Source organism: Onychostruthus taczanowskii, unplaced genomic scaffold, assembly GCF_017590055.1.
Source record: "Onychostruthus taczanowskii isolate IOZ18803 unplaced genomic scaffold, ASM1759005v1 scaffold125, whole genome shotgun sequence".
Taxonomy (NCBI): Eukaryota; Metazoa; Chordata; class Aves; order Passeriformes; family Passeridae; genus Onychostruthus; species Onychostruthus taczanowskii.
In genome coordinates, this window is record NW_024498407.1 from 836,490 (window position 1) to 853,607 (window position 17,118).

General features: G+C 36.9%; 1 protein-coding gene across 2 annotated transcripts in view; it reads left to right on the forward strand.

Moving 5' to 3' along the window:
• Positions 1–17,118, forward strand: part of CNTN1 (contactin 1) — a 74,888-nt gene that overhangs the window by 22,440 nt on the left and 35,330 nt on the right. For both annotated transcript variants that reach the window (XM_041396052.1, XM_041396051.1), the window contains 3 exons: positions 987–1,162; positions 12,731–12,851; positions 15,157–15,315. In XM_041396052.1, coding sequence (XP_041251986.1) covers positions 987–1,162; positions 12,731–12,851; positions 15,157–15,315 — 456 coding nt within the window. The remainder of the gene's footprint in view (positions 1–986; positions 1,163–12,730; positions 12,852–15,156; positions 15,316–17,118) is intronic.

Genomic DNA, 17,118 nt, shown 5'->3' on the forward strand with positions numbered 1-17,118 from the left:
GCCATAACTTGGAGAAATGGGACTCCTGATGACCTTCCTTAGTGTTGTGTTTTTTTGTTTTGTAGGGGCTTTGGTTTGGTTTGGTTTGTTTCTTAGTTTGTTTTGGTGGTGGTTTTGATGTTGTGGTGGTGGTGGTATGAGTATGTTTGAGAGAGCATTGCTGTTAAAAAAATATGCATGAAAATTTTGAAATAAGGGCATATATCCATATGATTGCACTTCTAAATTACCTTCCTTTGTCAGTATTTTTATTTTCTGCTTGAGTACTGGTATCCTTATGTGTATTTTAAATCTGATGTCAAATAACTGAATAACTGTAGACTACAGACAGGAAGGACAGCATTCTATAATACCTATATTTATGAAGTACTACTGATAGTGGAAGAATCGTTTGTCAAATAGGTTTATAATCTCTGTTCCAGAAATCATGCTGGATGTGACAGCTCAATGCTGATGTGCTTTCATCCTTTTCTTGTATTTTTTTCTCTTTCTCACATGTAGCTATTTACACAATTTGTTATGCTTCTATTATATTGTTTCTCAATAGATAAATTTAAGATTAAATTAAGATCACAATCCCTGCAATGCTTTAATGAAAATCTCACTCAGCCTGAGTAGAACTTTTCATTCATTAAAGAGACAAGTTCTAAAACATAGGAAATATATGATTGAAAAAAGAAATGCAACAGAAGTCATGTAAGATTCATCATGTGTCTTCTTCCTACTTGAGACATAGTCAATGAATAAAAATAGTGGTAATGTGATTCAGAGATTTAAACAGCTAAACAGAAGCCAGGTATTTTAGTTGTAAAATGCTTTCTTTGTTGTCTTCAGTTTGGACCTTTGAAATGTAGTTGTATGAATAACATGTAAACTAGACTTTGAGGGAGTGGTTTAATATATGATCAAACAGTTATGGAGCTGAGCTTATATTTTAATAAATATTTATTTATTGGAATTTTCCATGTTTGCCATTAACTTCACAGAAGCTACAAGAATTACTTTAGCTCCGTTGAATGTTGATGTCACTGTTGGAGAGAATGCTACCATGCAATGCATTGCATCCCATGATCCTACATTGGACCTGACATTTATCTGGTCTCTAAATGGCTTTGTAATAGATTTCGAGAAAGAACACGAACATTATGAACGGAATGTTATGGTAAGAGACTATAGATCCTTATTTAATACATGAAAGCCTAGGTGTCTTTTCTGTGTTAGTTTGGGTGCAGTAGGCCAAGAACATAAAATAGAATTACAATTCAGACACCTTACAGACACATAGACACTTGCAGGCAGATACCTGAAATCAGATATCTAAATTGATGTAAGTGTTTTGGTACCTCAGGTAAATCCCTCTCTGATTATTAGTGAAAATAGCTGGTAAGTAGATAGCCTGATTGTAAACAGTTTGCATATGCATTCATTTTTACTTACCCATGTTTTTATCATCAACATTTCTGGAATTTGGCACAAAACAGGCCCAGATGGTGGGTAGGAGTCAAACAGGCTATAAACACTGAGGAAGAACAGTTTGTGAGAAAGCTAAACAAGTTAATACAAAGACACTCATTTTGGCATGTAGAACAATCATAGTTCCTTTGTATTTGCATGTATGGTTATGTTTTTAGAGTCTTCTACCAGGTTTATTTAAAATTAATATCTCTATTAGAAACCCTTTCTTGTTATGTCTAATCACATGCTGATTTGCCTAATATTCAGCAACCTCCAAGTGGTTGCCTACTTGTGTAAATATTTATTCTGCTTTTCTGGATTTAAATGATACAAAAATACTTATATTTAAATACCTTTTTTTTGTGCTCCTGAGAGAAACTGTAGGTATGGAGAGAAATAGTTGCTAATGGTAGTTGTAGTGTCTGGGAGCACCAGGCACCACATTTAGTTTCAGCTCTGTGTTCAAAATGATCTACCAGTGCCCCCTGAGGAGTCCTTCTCTTAGGCTGGCAATGTTATCTGATTTTCCATGGACCAAGAGATTTCCCTTTTTTGCTTTCAGTATCTGTTTATCTCCATGTGAAAATATGTTTAAAGTGTAACTATTTTAGTCTGATTTGGAACAAAACAGCCATTTGAGGAGTCAAGAGTTGCCTCAACCTGCTCATTTGCTGAGCTGTAAGACACATTTGAGAAGCCACACACCCCCTTTCAGTGGGAGAACGTCCTGGTCCAACAAGCCAGTAGAAGTATGCTAAGATCAGCTGATAAACATTCAAACCAAAAGACATACATTGCAATAAATCTCCTGAAAGGCTGTGTCCACACTCAGCAGCAGGGTAGTGAGTAGTCTGCAGTGTGTTTTCTGTTGCCTCAGGAATGAATAAGTATGTAGTTATTCTCCAGTACACTGACATCTTTCAAAACATTTCCTGCAGGTGGCTATTAAGTCACACTTTTGATAGGTCTACATTTACACTCCAGTAGAGTAATTGATGCATAGGAATACCTTGGAAAATTGGAAAATACCTTGAATTGCATCCTAATTGTATTACTTTGTCCTCAGATAAGGATTGGAATGAGTCTGAGTGTCAGAGAAAACAAGAGCTTAAAGAGTAAAGCCCCAGTAAATTTACTCCTTGTAAAAGAGCAAATAAAAACAGTCTGTATCAGATTTTATTTACTTGATTGCTTTTAGCTACCTGACAGATGTCACACAAAGAAATTTGTTCCATAGAACACAAAAGCAGACTGAAAGTGTTGATGAATTGGTTATTTTGGTGTGGAAGGAAGGTAAAAATGGCTTTATCAGAAGAGTTTGTAGTGCAAGAGAAAGTACTCCATATGTGGGTCATGTGTTGAACATGTTAAACAAAAAATTTTATTTCACTGATGCACACTTTTGGGGTTTCCTCTAAATAATAGAAATAGATGTAAACTGGATTTTTTTTTTCTTTTAGGGGAAATTAATTCTGAAAATTTAATTGTGCTTTTAAGGTACTTTCTAGCAAAGCATTCCAAGTTGACAAATATGGGACCAAATAAGGTCTTCAGAAAATGTGTAATTCTCTTAGAAGATTGACACTATTTAGTTCCCAGCTACCTCTTTCATCTTCCAGATAGCCAGTGGTCCTGGACTCCTGGTCTCAAATTCTGATTATGTCCACAGTATTTTAGACCCTTTGTTGAAGTGCTTCATTTGAAAACCGAATTACCCTAACTTTTCTAGACTACCTTGTTCCCTACAAACTTTCTGTGGTCTGCAGAGGGAGATAAGGAGGTGCTTCTCTTCATGTGGATGTTGAATCTTGTGCTGGAATGTTTCCTTTTTCAATATAGGGATGGATACTCCACAGGATTCAGAAGAAGATGAAGAACTCTTAATTCACTTGGACCTTTAAGTAGTTCAGATATAAATATCAATTAATTTACTTCAATGTACCCTGAAGGATATCCTTCCTCCTGAAGGATATTTCTTGTTTTGTTTTGCATTTGATCTGTCAAAACTGGTAGAAATTTTTTTAGCAGAGGCATTTTCTTGTTTTGCATTCCTAAGCCTTAATTCTGGGCTTTCAAATGCAAAGCAAGTGCAAATAGTCTTTGTTACTCTTCCACGGGTACCTTGGTTTTTATCTGGGACAGAGGAGAAAATAGGATTGCTTATGAAGTCTGCATTTGTAGGTGTTAGGTGGTTCAGTGCTTAAGTAATAACAGATGCAGAATTTTTAACAAATTCAGCAAATCCAATGCAACGGTTTATGTAGGATAGAATTAAGACGAATATGCAGTTTCTATATTTCTGTTCTATTGATTTGTTATTGTATTGTAGCATTAAGGGTTTTTCTCCTTCCTGTGCAAGCAAATGGATTTTCTCTTTTCTCCTGCCAGTTTCCCTCTCCCTGGCAATTCTGGGCTGAAGTCACTGGGTGGCAGGTTTGCTCAGGCTCTCTTGGATGTACAGGGTGAGCTGGTTTACACTTGATAGCAGCAGCCTGAGCTGCTGAGCGTGAAACGTGCTCACCAGCACTTCACAAACACAAAAGAAAAAGATACTCCGCTGTGATTATTAAGATTATTGGCTATATAAAGTATGTGCATGATTTCCTGTTGATGAAGGATCCTCAACTGTCCCTCTGATAATATCACAATTAATTTATGTGACTATGCAGATCAAGTTCCTGAAACTTGATAGAGCCACAGTATTTCAGTTCTCAAAATAATACTATTATTATTGTCATATAGACATAATGAAATGCTAATTAAATTCAGCAAACACCTGCATAATTATTCTTTCTTTAAATGCAAGCTTTAGTATTTCCATCATTGCTGAAGGCAAAGCTAATTTGCATTACATTAATACAAAAACTAGTTCCTCAAAAGGACATTTGTCAGTTCTGTTTTCATTTCCTGTAAAGGGGGAAAAAAAGAGAAAAAAATTGTTTAGCTTCCTAAGAGTCAAATGGAGTCTTCAAAATCTTAATATTAAATAGATTACTTTTAGCTTTATATATGGTTGTTCCTCTGATTATTTGATTGAAGAATTAAACATTAACATATCTTTTCAAGTCCCACAAAGATACAGCTCTTCAAGTAATCTGGAAAACTCTAATGTTTGTTTGTTATTTATAGATGTGCTTTCTGTCATATATTTTTAAAGATTACTTTTAAGATGCTTATATTAAAAAACATTTTAAAATACATGAAGTATCAACAAAGGAATATTCCTTTAAGTTCATTACAAAAAAAGAGTATTATTTTTATACGTTTGAGTCCCACTAGTCCATTCGTATGGATAGGCAGGAGAAAGAAATTAATAATTTAACTGGTTCAAGTCAGAAATTTGTATGTAGACTTGAGAAGAGTTCAAGTTTAGGCTGTAGTTTTCTTAGTGACATAATGTAGCCATGATATTATGAAAATCCTTTGCTGGGATTTTTCCTCTCCTGAGAAGCTGAGGAGCCTCAGGAGAGAAATGTAAACAATTACTATCTGCTGCTGTGGAATGCAACAGGTGCATCCGTGATTGGTCCATGTGGATTGTTTTCCATTGATGACCAATCACAGCCACCTGTGCCAAGGCTGTGAGCAGTCACAGGATTTTTGTTATTCTATTCTGTTCTGTTCTTGTTGTAGCCTTCTGATCTCTGTTCTTTTAGTATAGTCTTAATATAGCATTTTAATATAATATTTAACATAATAAATCAGCCTTCTGAAATAGAGTCAAGCCTCGTGTCTCCACACACAGAGAGTTCATCGCAACAACATAATGACACAAATACCTTTTAAAAGGCTTCCTATACCTGTAGTATTTATGTTTGCTACATTACTTATTAGTTGTCTTAATTGATATCAGTGAACCTGAAACTCTGATATTTTTATCACCATTTTATCTTTAATAAAGATAATCTGAATTGCAGTACAAGTATTCAGGAAGTTGACCTTCTTGCAAATAGTTTTCTTCTTTAAGTATTCAAAGGAAGAGTGAATGGTGATAGAAACATACAGTAAGCCAGGTGATGAATTTTGTTAGAGACAACTGACTTGCTACCTCCTTGCATTTTCTCATATAAAGGGGCATTTCCCAAGCTGATGTGACACACCTCAGTGTTCTACAGAGACACACTCATGAGTGCTACAGAGCAGGAAGCAAAACCTGCTGAATCTACACTGACTCTGAAGTGTGAATTCTGGGTTTGCAGTGCTCTCTCCAGTGTCCATAGGTGCAGGGACATGACACAAAGGCAGACAAATACATTCAGCATAGAACTTGCAGGACCCACAGCTCAGGCTCTATTCACCTTTGAAGTAGCTTCTGAATCCAAGGTGTCTGTGCACAACCACCTCTGTATCCCTGCAGCTATCTTGTGGTTAATCTGCAGTAGTGTAGACTTCTCTGAATACTGAAAAGCTCACTTTTTCATTATGCAAATATTATTCCTCTTGCTTTATCTCTCTTTAAGTACAGAAAGCTTTACAGTGTTCTAGGATGACACTCATAATATTCTGGACATACACAGCCAGACAGGTACTTTTCACACTTAAATAAATGCAACACAAATGGAAGACCCTGTTTATTTAATTGTTAAAGGTGATTATTCCAGATGCCAAAATTCACATTGCAGATTTCTAAAAGTGGTGAGATGAATTCTAGATTGGAGACTGTGTTTACCAAAACACTTTGTTTCTTCTCCAAAACTGATGTTTTTATAAACAACAAAGAACAAGTTGAACTATAAAAGTCATATTAGAAGAGTAGAGATTTACAGCTGCCTGTTTTTTATACATTATTTTAAATTGCAGTTTGTTGGCTGACATGAATAGACCAAGTTTTTCTACTGCATGCTCCTGCTTCAATTGATTGCTATGGAGACAATTTTATTGTATAAATCTGTATTCCAACACAAAATATTCTATGATTCTATGATTCTGCTTTTACCTGCAGCAGAAAACATACAAGAATTTTATTTTCCATTTTTCTTTATCGGTTTCCCTGGTAATCCTCCTTGCAGAGTGTTTAGTGTAGCTCCAGGTATAGACCAGGAAATTAATAGAAAGTTCAAAAGAACTGAATAATTTGAGTAAAATAGATAGAATTATAGGATCATAGAACAGTTTAGGATGGAAAAGACCTTTAAGAACATCAAGTCTAACTGTTAACCCAGCACTGTGAAGTCCACCTCTAAAGCATGTCTCTAAGTGCCACATCTACATGTCTAAATACCTCCAGGGTTGATAATTCAACCACTTCCCAGGCTAACCTGTTCCAACACCTGACAACCTTTTCCATGGAGAAATTTTCCCCTTATTATTTGGGAGAAGAGGTCAACCCCACCTCACTACTTTAGGGAGTTGTAAAGAGTGATAAGGTCCCACCTCAGCCTCTGCTCCAGACTGAAAACTCCCAGTTCCCTCAGCTGCTCCTCATCACGCCTGTGCTCCAGCCCCTTCACCAGCCTTTGTGCCCCTTCTCTGGACCTGCTCCAGCACCTCAATGTCTCTCTTGCTGTGAGGGATCCACAACTGAACACAGTACCTGAAGTGCCTCCTCACCAGTGCCAAGTACAGAGTGACAATCACTGCCCTGGTCCTGCTGGCCAGTTTTTCACATACAAGCCAAGATGCCATTGACCTCCTTGGTCAACTGGGCACACACTGGCTTATGTCCAGTTGCTATCAACCAGTACCTCCAGGTCCTTTTCCACAGGGCCACTTTCCTGCCACTCTTCCATCATCCTGTAGCACTGCCTGGGGTTGTTGTGACCCAAGTGTAGGACCTGCACCTGGCCTTGACCTCATACAGTTGGCCTTGGCTCATTGATCCATCCTGTACAGATCCCTCTGAAGATCCTTCCTGCCCTCCAGCAGATCAACACTCCTGTCTAACTTGGTGTCATCTGCAAACTCACTGAGCATACACTTGATCCTCTCATTCAGATTGTCAGTAAAGATATTAAACATGACTGGCCTCAGTACTGAGCCTTGGGGTACCCCACTGGTGCCCAGCTTCCAGGCGGATGTAGCTCCACTCACCACCACTCTCTGGGTCCAGCCATCCAGACAGTTTTTTTTCCCAGCAAACAATCCACCCAAGCCATAGAAACCAATTTCTCCAGGATGGTGCTGTGGCAAGTGTTGTCAAAGGCTTTCCTAACGTCCATCATAAAACATCCACAGACTTTCCGTCACACATTGAAGAGGTCACTCCTTGTTGAAATCCAAATAGGAAAGCTCAGTTGTACACTGATTTATGTTATAAAGAGGTTATTTATGAGCTAGAACAAAGCCGGAATTGAAGTGAGCTCATTTACTGCAGTTTTTGAATGTTTAAGATGGCGGGTGATTGTTGATGAAGCATAACCAACCAAATCAACTACTTACTGGTTTTTTATGAAAGAGAGTGCCAGGACTCTCTCAAGGTACTGTCTCAATACACTGTTTTCAGTGCCTTGATGTATTAGGGAGGTGCTTTAGACATGAGTGAGCTGAAAGTGACTCTAGTATTACTCCAAAACTATCCAATTTTGCGTAGGTTTGGAGGAATATTTAGAGGCAATGGCCTAATAATAACCTAGTAAGCATGGAATGTAGTGGATGGAGTCAGTGGTTAAGGGCAAGGAGGGGAAGGAGAGCAGAAGATATAATGCTGAGGATGAAGCCAACAAGCAGTTTGCTCTGGCAGAAGCCTTTGAGGAAACTTATTCTACTTACAGCACAAAGAATTGTAATTAGTTTAAAAGATCCGCCAACTTCTGTGCTAGAATTAAAAAATACTTTGCAAAAGCAGTTGACTGTAACATTTATGTGCTTGTGAGACTTACCAGGATACCAAAATTCATGTACCATATGTAGTTAGGTAGCAGGACCTAAGACAGCCAGGTGTGAACACTACTCAGAGAAATGTAGCTTGCAGTGTATTGTGAATTTTTGTCATCAGCCATAAAGCTGTGAGCGATGAGCAGAAGTGAGCAGGTACCTAGGCTTTTTCTGCTGTTGTAAGTGAAATAACAAGGCCCATTACCAAAGGGATGCTGGTACAAAGCACAGTGTCCTCAGGAATTTTCAGTGGTATGCTGCACAGAGAAAAAAATGATACATTTGTTGGAAATACTTCCTGGTCCACATCTCACGTATAGAATTAACCCTGTATATCCTCTACATATAAATATAGCTCAGTGAAGGAAAATATTCTTTAGTGGGAATGACTGTCATTATTATCCTGCTGAGTTTTTTGTTTATCTGTAACTATGGCTTATAAAACAAAAGATCTCAGGTGAATAGGATTAAGACAGTAGTGTTAAGTAGTGTTAAGTAGTGTTGCACTGGAGGTGTTGTCCCTATGTCTCTGATGTCAATAGCAGGAAAACATCTATAGTCACATTTACATTAACTTACCTCAACAGCTGTTAGATTATCTGTTCTGGTTTTAGCAACTGCTTGACTAATTCTATACTGGCAGGATCAATTCACATGAGCTCATTTAGAGTTAATAATTCTAGGTACAGGTAGTAGAAAAAGATGTGTAACATTATTTCTAGCTTTGGACAAGCTGATCTCATCAGCAAGAATCCCATCTCCTCTGGATTACTTCTTATTGAATCTCTTACCATTTTACATCTGCTGTGTATTAAACAATGCTGAAGCTCAGATGTCTGATTGTAGAACCTGAATTTAAAAAAGCCATTCTGTCTCTGCTTACCAGGTTCTTCTATTTCTGCCAGGTTAACTTTCTTATTACTTGGGCTTGTAAGTCTTATATGAACAGAAGTTCCTTTATTGTCTCTGAGGATCCAACAAAAGCGGATAGACACTGTTTTCAATCAAAACACTAGATTCCTGTAAATGATATTTAATTGTACAGGGGCACATTCTAATGACTTTTGGCAATTTAGTGCCCTGGCAAAGGTGATGGTCAAAAAAACCAGGGACTCTCAGAAATAGGTCATAGAATGCTATTTTTGACATCACTATTAAGTCATAAATATAGGGCTTATATGATGCAAGTATTTGCTTGAAACTTGGTAAATACTGAGTGGTGAACCACAGATACCCTTGGAATATCCCTGAGTATTGCTATCACTATTTCCAGTCTGTGATTCAGTCTTCTCTAAGTTAAGGAAGGCATTTTTAAACGTAGCCAAGCTGAGGTTTTTGGATGAAAACATACAGTACATTCATATCTAATTTGTGGACAGAATTTGCTGATGCCTGTGCTCTTAATTTGCTGGGTAAGCTCTTCTTTTACCACTAAGAACTTAGGCCTCTTCTGAGGTATGGAAAGCTTCATTACCAACTGCATGAAGGCTTGCTCCAGGAGAGCTTCTGAACCAACAAGACACCATATCTATGATTTTTTGATGATTTTTAAAATTATGTTACATTTTTCCATCTGTTCTTCATCATTTAGGTTATAAGACCAAGTTGCCGTAAGAGAAATTATTGTTAGGGCAAGTATATGGGCACATCATTATTAAATACAATAAATTATTTTAATTAAAGTGCTAACATAGAAATGAATACTAGCCTCAGTAAGAATTTGCAATCATTTCCTATTGAAGTAACAATATGATTATGAGAATTCTGGTCTGTTTCTAAATCTTACTGCTGTGCCCAGCATTTGCTTAATTTATTTGCAGATAAAAATGCAAGTAATTATCAGAGAATCACAGGCACTGTGGTTCTTTCTAGGATGACATTTAGTGTTAATGAACCAATACACAGCAGTCAAATAGGGAACTGTTTGTCTTTTTTATTAAAACCAAAACCAATAAGAGCAGAATTAAAAAAAAAAAAGAAAAAAAAAGAAAAAAGAAAACCCCACACAAAAAACCCCAAAAAACCCAACAAAAACAACAACCAAAAAAAAAATAAAAAAAACCCCCATAAACAAACCAAAAAACCACCAAAAAACCAACAACCAAATGAAAAACAGGAACTGAAAAATCAGAGTTTGATTTTTTACAGCTTCTTTGTTCTAATTTTTTGGAGAACAAAGGATCAGGTAGCTGTCTTGTTTTTTGCCATAGAGCTACTGACACTCTGACTGATTTTTCTCCCTGGAAGGAAGCTGTTGCCAGAATTCTTCATCCCACTGTAGGGCTCACATGTGATTAGTCAGGTGCTCAGCCAGACAGTGTTCACTTATGCAGTAATTCCAGCAGATTTTCAAAGGCTGCTCTCTGCCACAGCAGTCTTATTAAAGTTCTCATGAATAAACTGGGGAGGCATGAGCACAGAAATGGCACTATCCCAGACTCTCCTCATCTCTGTAGGATGCATGCATTTTGAAAAATCAAATTAAAAGCTGTATTAGCCCTGAGTGAAAAGTGTGAATATATATATATTCACATGGAAATAGTTTAATAATAACTTAGAGAGAAAATATCTGGAATGTATCAGGAATACTGGATTGTTCACTGATGCAGCAGATCTGTTTAATCCTTGCTAGCAGCACTTGTGTCACTCAAAAAGAGAGAAGGCACAGTGTAACCTGCCTTTCTTGCTGACCCTGTAAGGCAATCAGCAGAAGTATTGCTAGCCAGAGAGAGTAGCCAAGCACTTTCTTTCATGTATGCTTAATTCTTCTTTCATCCAATTATTTATTTACCACAGTAATTTCTTAAATATGTGAATTCTTATGTTGGACCTAAAAAAATTGATGCTAACAGATTTCAGTTGGCGCTGAAATTTTATGCCAGCAGAAATTGAAGCTGGCAACCAAAATCCTCACTGGAGTCTGGAAAGGAAAAGGGTAGTGTTGTCTGCGTATTTTAATCTCCCCTAAATATAGACGATAAGCTCTCATTCTAGTTTCAGAGCATTTGGAAAATATTTAACTTGCTTTCTCCCCCCCATCCTTTTCAATCAGGAAACATAAACTGGATGATATTAGCTTTATTTAATTTCTTCTGAATGTCTAAATGCAGACACACAGCCCATACTATTTGAGATTGTCTTGAAGCACAGCATCTGTGACGATGATAGCACTAGTTCTTACACCTAAATATTTTTGCATTTTTTTATAAATACCATTTTGCATATGAATTGCTTTTATTCCTGCATGTAAAGGTTTATGGATTTATGGATTGCAGTGAGTTATCTCAATGTTTGGGGGTTTTTTGGGGGGTGGAGTGTGTTTCTGTTATATTTTTGAACAATTTTCAGTGAATTAGAAAATCTGAATGTTGGCCCTATTGCTATAGTGTGGTATAAATCCATGTATTAATTTTTTCTAGCATTTTTACTCCCATGAAAGTTCAGATGTATTTTGGTGAGAACATTTGGGTTGTTAGAGAAATCCCTTTAAGTCTAGCACACGTATAACCCATTGATTTAGCCTAGTAATCTTTTTCTGGAATAAAATGCAGGATGGATAAGTAAAATATTTCAAGTGTTATTTTTTTTAACACTTAAAGTCACATAAAATGTGTTTTTTATTAAGAAATAGTTGTGGTGCACATAGTCTCTGTTCCACTCATTGTTTTACAGGTTCATATCTGGTTACTCAGAAGTGTCATAGGATAAAAGTAAGATATTCTCTTTGCCTCCCTGTACAGCCAAAGGTAGCCAGTGGCCCACACAGCCATCTGAAAACATGGTTGTGTATTTCCTAATAGTCTGGCATTGGTGAAGAGTGTTAAGGAAGGATTAGGGTCTGGGATGATGAGTGTATGAGCCTTGTTGAAAGCTAAATTGCTTCCCTGGGGTCCTGCTGTTTGCCAAGGAGCAGTGAGAGCTGAGCTGGGGGAAGAGCATGTCCAGCCTGACTGGGGCCTCAGCAGCAAGTGAGGGCAGGTCTTGGTGCACTTTTGTTTAGGCTGTGCTTGTAGCCTCTCTGAGACAAAAACTCAGGTTTATGAAGGAAGAGACAGACAGCATCCTCTGTTAGTAGGACTCCATGATGTGCTATCCTGCCAACGTGTTTAAAAAAAGCAAGTAATGGTGCAGAAAAACCATGGGACTGGTTTATGAACAAATTCTTGACTCAGTTTTCAGATATGGGCTTCAAAAAGTAATAGGGAAATGCTGACTTGTTAATAATCATTTACTAAAGTGTCTAGTTTTTTTGAGGAGCTGCAGCTCCTCAGGAAATATGGGACCCTTTCAACAACTGTCCTATAAATCAGATGTATGTTTGAGGGTGATCCATCCTCTGAGTAAGCACTTACTTTTTAGAAATAGCAACCACTGTAAGTCAGTTGGGAGGGATGTGTAGACAGGTATCACATCGCTGCCCAGGGATGTTTACCAGTTTGACTAAGTGTTGTTTTTGTGACAGATTAAATCCAATGGTGAGCTGCTGATTAAAAATGTCCAGCTGCGGCATGCAGGGAGGTACATGTGCACTGCTCAGACAATTGTGGACAACTCATCAGCTTCAGCTGACCTTGTGGTAAGAGGTAAGCTTCTCCAGGTAACACAGAAATGTGACTGGTTTTCACCTAGACAAGACACCAAAACAAGAGTGTTTCTGATTGTTTAGGATATATAATTTCTCATCAACAGAGGGCAGAAATTAAAATGACAACTCCATAAATGAGCAAAGTCATAAAAGTCTACTCAGGGTACTGATTTGGTTGCAGACATTTAGAGATTTTGCATGTGTTTTCCTGAAAAGAAATAAGGATTTTTTGAATATGGGTGTTTTCCTTATGTGAAAGCAATTTTTATATAATTTAATTTGGTGTTCATTATTAAAAATAGATTTCAAGGATCATTTCAATGTATCTCCTGGATACATTTCTAAGTCACTTCTCATTTTTCATAAAGCTGTATGGATTAAATTATTGTGTATAATACTAGACCTACATTTAAAGGATTCTGAGTTTTCAAATTACAGAAACCAAGACATCTGAGGTTAAGTTTATCTCAGTTTTTCTCTGATTCATGTCTGTTAAGTGTTACTGTAGTCTCAAAATGCTGTTCTTGCTCATACAGTATACATCCTACAAGATCTGTTACAACGTGAAGTTTTAATAGCATGACTTAATGACCTTTGGGTATTTTGCTCTCTTTTATGCCTGTGGGCATAACACATTCTGAAGTGCTAATGCTCTGTTTTGCTGATAATTCAGAACTGATATAACTTGTACACTGAGTTGCCTTGCTGCTGTGTTTTGCCCCACCTTGGAGTCACACCACAGAGCTGTGTAGCAGCTGAAGTATAGCTAGTGTCATGGTCCTGAGCTTCTGTTATCTCAGGTTGTTGTGCAGTAGAATATTTCTGTATTTAATTTTTTTCTGGATATTAACAGCCCATTAAATGTCAGCAGTTTTGGATAAAATGTCAAAGCAAATATGGTAAGTGATGAAACTACAGAATAGATCTGCAAAGTAAAAAAGTAGGATCTGTTCATATGGCTTAGTATTACTTAAGCAATTCCTTTTAAAAATTAAAAGACAAGGTGCTTTATCGAGCTTCTGATTCCCGTTCCAACCCAGTAATTACACTTTCTCAGAGACTTTTTTGTAGAAGAAATTAGCATTCATTTTGTTCTCAAAATTCAGATTTTAACGCAATGAACACAGTTCTGCTTACAGCTGCCATTTTTGTGAGTGTAAGACTCAGCATCTTACCAGGCCAAGAGTAAATATCATGAAATATGACAAATGTGGGATTGTAGTTTCACTGCATTGGTAAGGAAGAGGCAACAGCAGAGAATGAAGACAGCTATGCTCCAGAGCATCTCATCAGTGGAGCAGTAAAGGATAGCCACTGTCACTGCAGGGACATGAAGGTGTTTTGTCTGGAATGAAATGGCTTGCTTAAAGGATATATTCACTGAAACCAAGGAACAGCAACATATGCTAGTATATGCTTTTGTTTCAGTTAATTTCATTTGAGTCCTTTGGCTCAGCTGTATGGAGAAAATAAAGAGGAGCTGAAAATACATTTGGCACACTGTGTGTTTAGATCTGATGTAGAAATCTCCTGCCATTCTTTTTTGTTGTTTTGTTTTGATTCTCTGTGGTTTGTCTGTATATAGTACAGAGAAATATATTATGGTATTGTTGGGTTTTTTTAATATTCTCTGGGACTTGTTCAATCAGGTTGTTGGATAATTATCTCAATCATGTTGGCATATTATTATCTTGGAATGTTGGAGCAGAAAATTCATCTCAGTAGTCCTGATGCATTGTATCTGGTTTTATACAGCAGTTAATATGTATCAGATAACTGTGTATCACATAAAACAGAAGCACAATAACAAAATCAGAACTTTGTAGGAACTTTGAACCTGATGAGGGGTTTACCACATTGGGGTAATATGAAGGCCAAGAAAAATGGGAAGAGATCTATAGAAATCTCTTTTATGGTATTATTTTTCTCCAAAATAAGTCACAGGTTTTCCCACATAACTTGCAGCCAGGGCCTATATGGCACAAGCAGAAGTGTTTGTTAAAGGTGGGTCCCCAATAAGGTCAGCATTTGGTGGAATTTGAGAAGGAAAATTTTTTGTGTTTTTTCCTGAGTTCAGTTTTGTTTAGTAAAAAGAGCAGGAACATTTTCAAAGTATCATCTTTTCACTTAAGATTATCTCAATATTGATGAGACAAGAATCATGGAAGTTTTATTTGGTAGTAATAAAATGCAAGAGCAGCTGTCCTCTGAATCATTCTGTAGATTATTAAAAGTTGATTAACTTTGATACTTTCAGCATATTTAATTTGTTAATTGTGCTACTTTTTTTTTTTTTTCCCCAGGTCCTCCAGGCCCCCCTGGAGGTATAAGAATAGAAGAAATTAGAGACACTGCTGTAGCACTTACCTGGAGTCGTGGAACAGACAATCATAGTCCTATTTCTAAATACACTATCCAATCAAAAACCTTTCTATCTGAAGAATGGAAAGATGCCAAAACAGGTAAGAGTAATGCCAGAAGAAATAAAGATAGTAAGTTTTAAAGTATGATTGTTAGAAAGTTTGACTAATCAGAAAGTAATCCCAGTAGAAGGAAACCAGGGAGGCTGTTGATGTCTGCTGCAGGTTTACTGTCCTGTCAGTGTCTTGGCAACAGTTTTGTTCCCAGCATTTGGAGGGCCTGAACTGAATATCAAGAATACAGAAAAGAACCAGCCAGAGTTGTTACCTGTTTTTTTGCCTCTTTCCTTGTTGCCTGAAACATTCAACATTAACTACTGGAATCATTAAAATTTATTTACAGGTGAATTTGGATGAAAAGTGGATGCTGTCATTTCTGTATTTGTTATAGAGAAAGCTGGCTAATATTGTCTGCTTTTTCCTGGGAGCACACTAAGTTCCAAATGCATTAAAACTGGCACCCCGAGAGAAAACATAGCTAAGATTATCCTTCTAACCACTGGATGTCATCATTGTGCCAGAAAATTGCAGTTAAAGAGGAACCTACCTGAGCACAGGACATGCTAACATAATTTTTTTTGCAGGATTTAACATAAAAGCATAGGTTTTTAAATATTTTTAAGCTACTAGTATCTCTAGCTATACAGAATTTTCCTATCAACATGTTTCATTATCCCACCCTTATAAATTACAACTTAAGTGCTTTCCTGTGATATTAAGATATCACATACTCAGCATTTCTAAATATCAAGAACAGTAATAGTTTCAGTGATTGTCTTCCATTTAAGTTTTCACTTGAAACTACAGACATGTAAGAAACAGACTGACATATTGAACTGAAAATCTGTTACATTTTTTTAGAGTAAAGAGTTAGATTTAGTAGGCCTTCTGCCTGAGATCATATTTTTCTTTCAGACTATGTAGTGTATGAAGTTCACTTAGATATGATTGCCTCCATCAGCCAGCACTGATATTGGTGATATGGGTTCCCTAGCCCCTTATAATCTCTTATATCTTTTTTAATGGCTTCTGTAAAATAGACTTCTTTGAACTTTAAAACATTAATGTAGAACTTAGAGCTGTTCAAATAGCTGATTATTTGGTTCAGTAAAAATACATGCAGGAAGGAGAATCCTTTTAGACTAGCCTCTCTGTTATCATGATAAGTTAATTTTATTTCTTATTCATTCTGTACTTTTCAATTAAACAAAATAAGGAAATGTGAAGAATTTCAGGTGGCAACAGATCCTGTTTTGTTTGTGCTGTGCATTACTGGAACTGGATGGAGGTGTAAGTGTTAACATAAGTGTTGGTTTCCAGTCTTCATTCTGCCTGACTCAGGGCAGAGACTTGAAATCACTCTTCTCACTTCTCGGGAAGATTCCCTACTTGCAGTGTTATAGGCATGATGGGACGAACTTCTCTGCACCTCTGAAGTTCTCTGCTTCTCAGAATTACTTGAGATGGTCTTTGAGACATGCAGTCAGACTTCGAGTCTTACCCTAAAGAATGCTGAGTGGGATTTACATCTTGGGTGGGACGGGGAGGAATCTAGATTGTTGAATTCCTTTTTAAAGCCACTAACACAAAAGGTATACATTATTAACTTCTGAAAAGTTGAAAGTAACTATTCTGGTGTTTTCAAAATCATTACTTTTTCATTTGAACCACACTTATGAAATTTGTTAAATAGATGATTCCCTCAAAATAGATAAAATCATCATAGTAACCATCACTGGCATCACTGCAAGATTTCACCTAGTTGCTGAGCTGCTCCCATTTTGATTCAGCATTAGCTTTCAGATTAATGAAGCATGATAAACAGTCCAAATTGATCTGTCACCA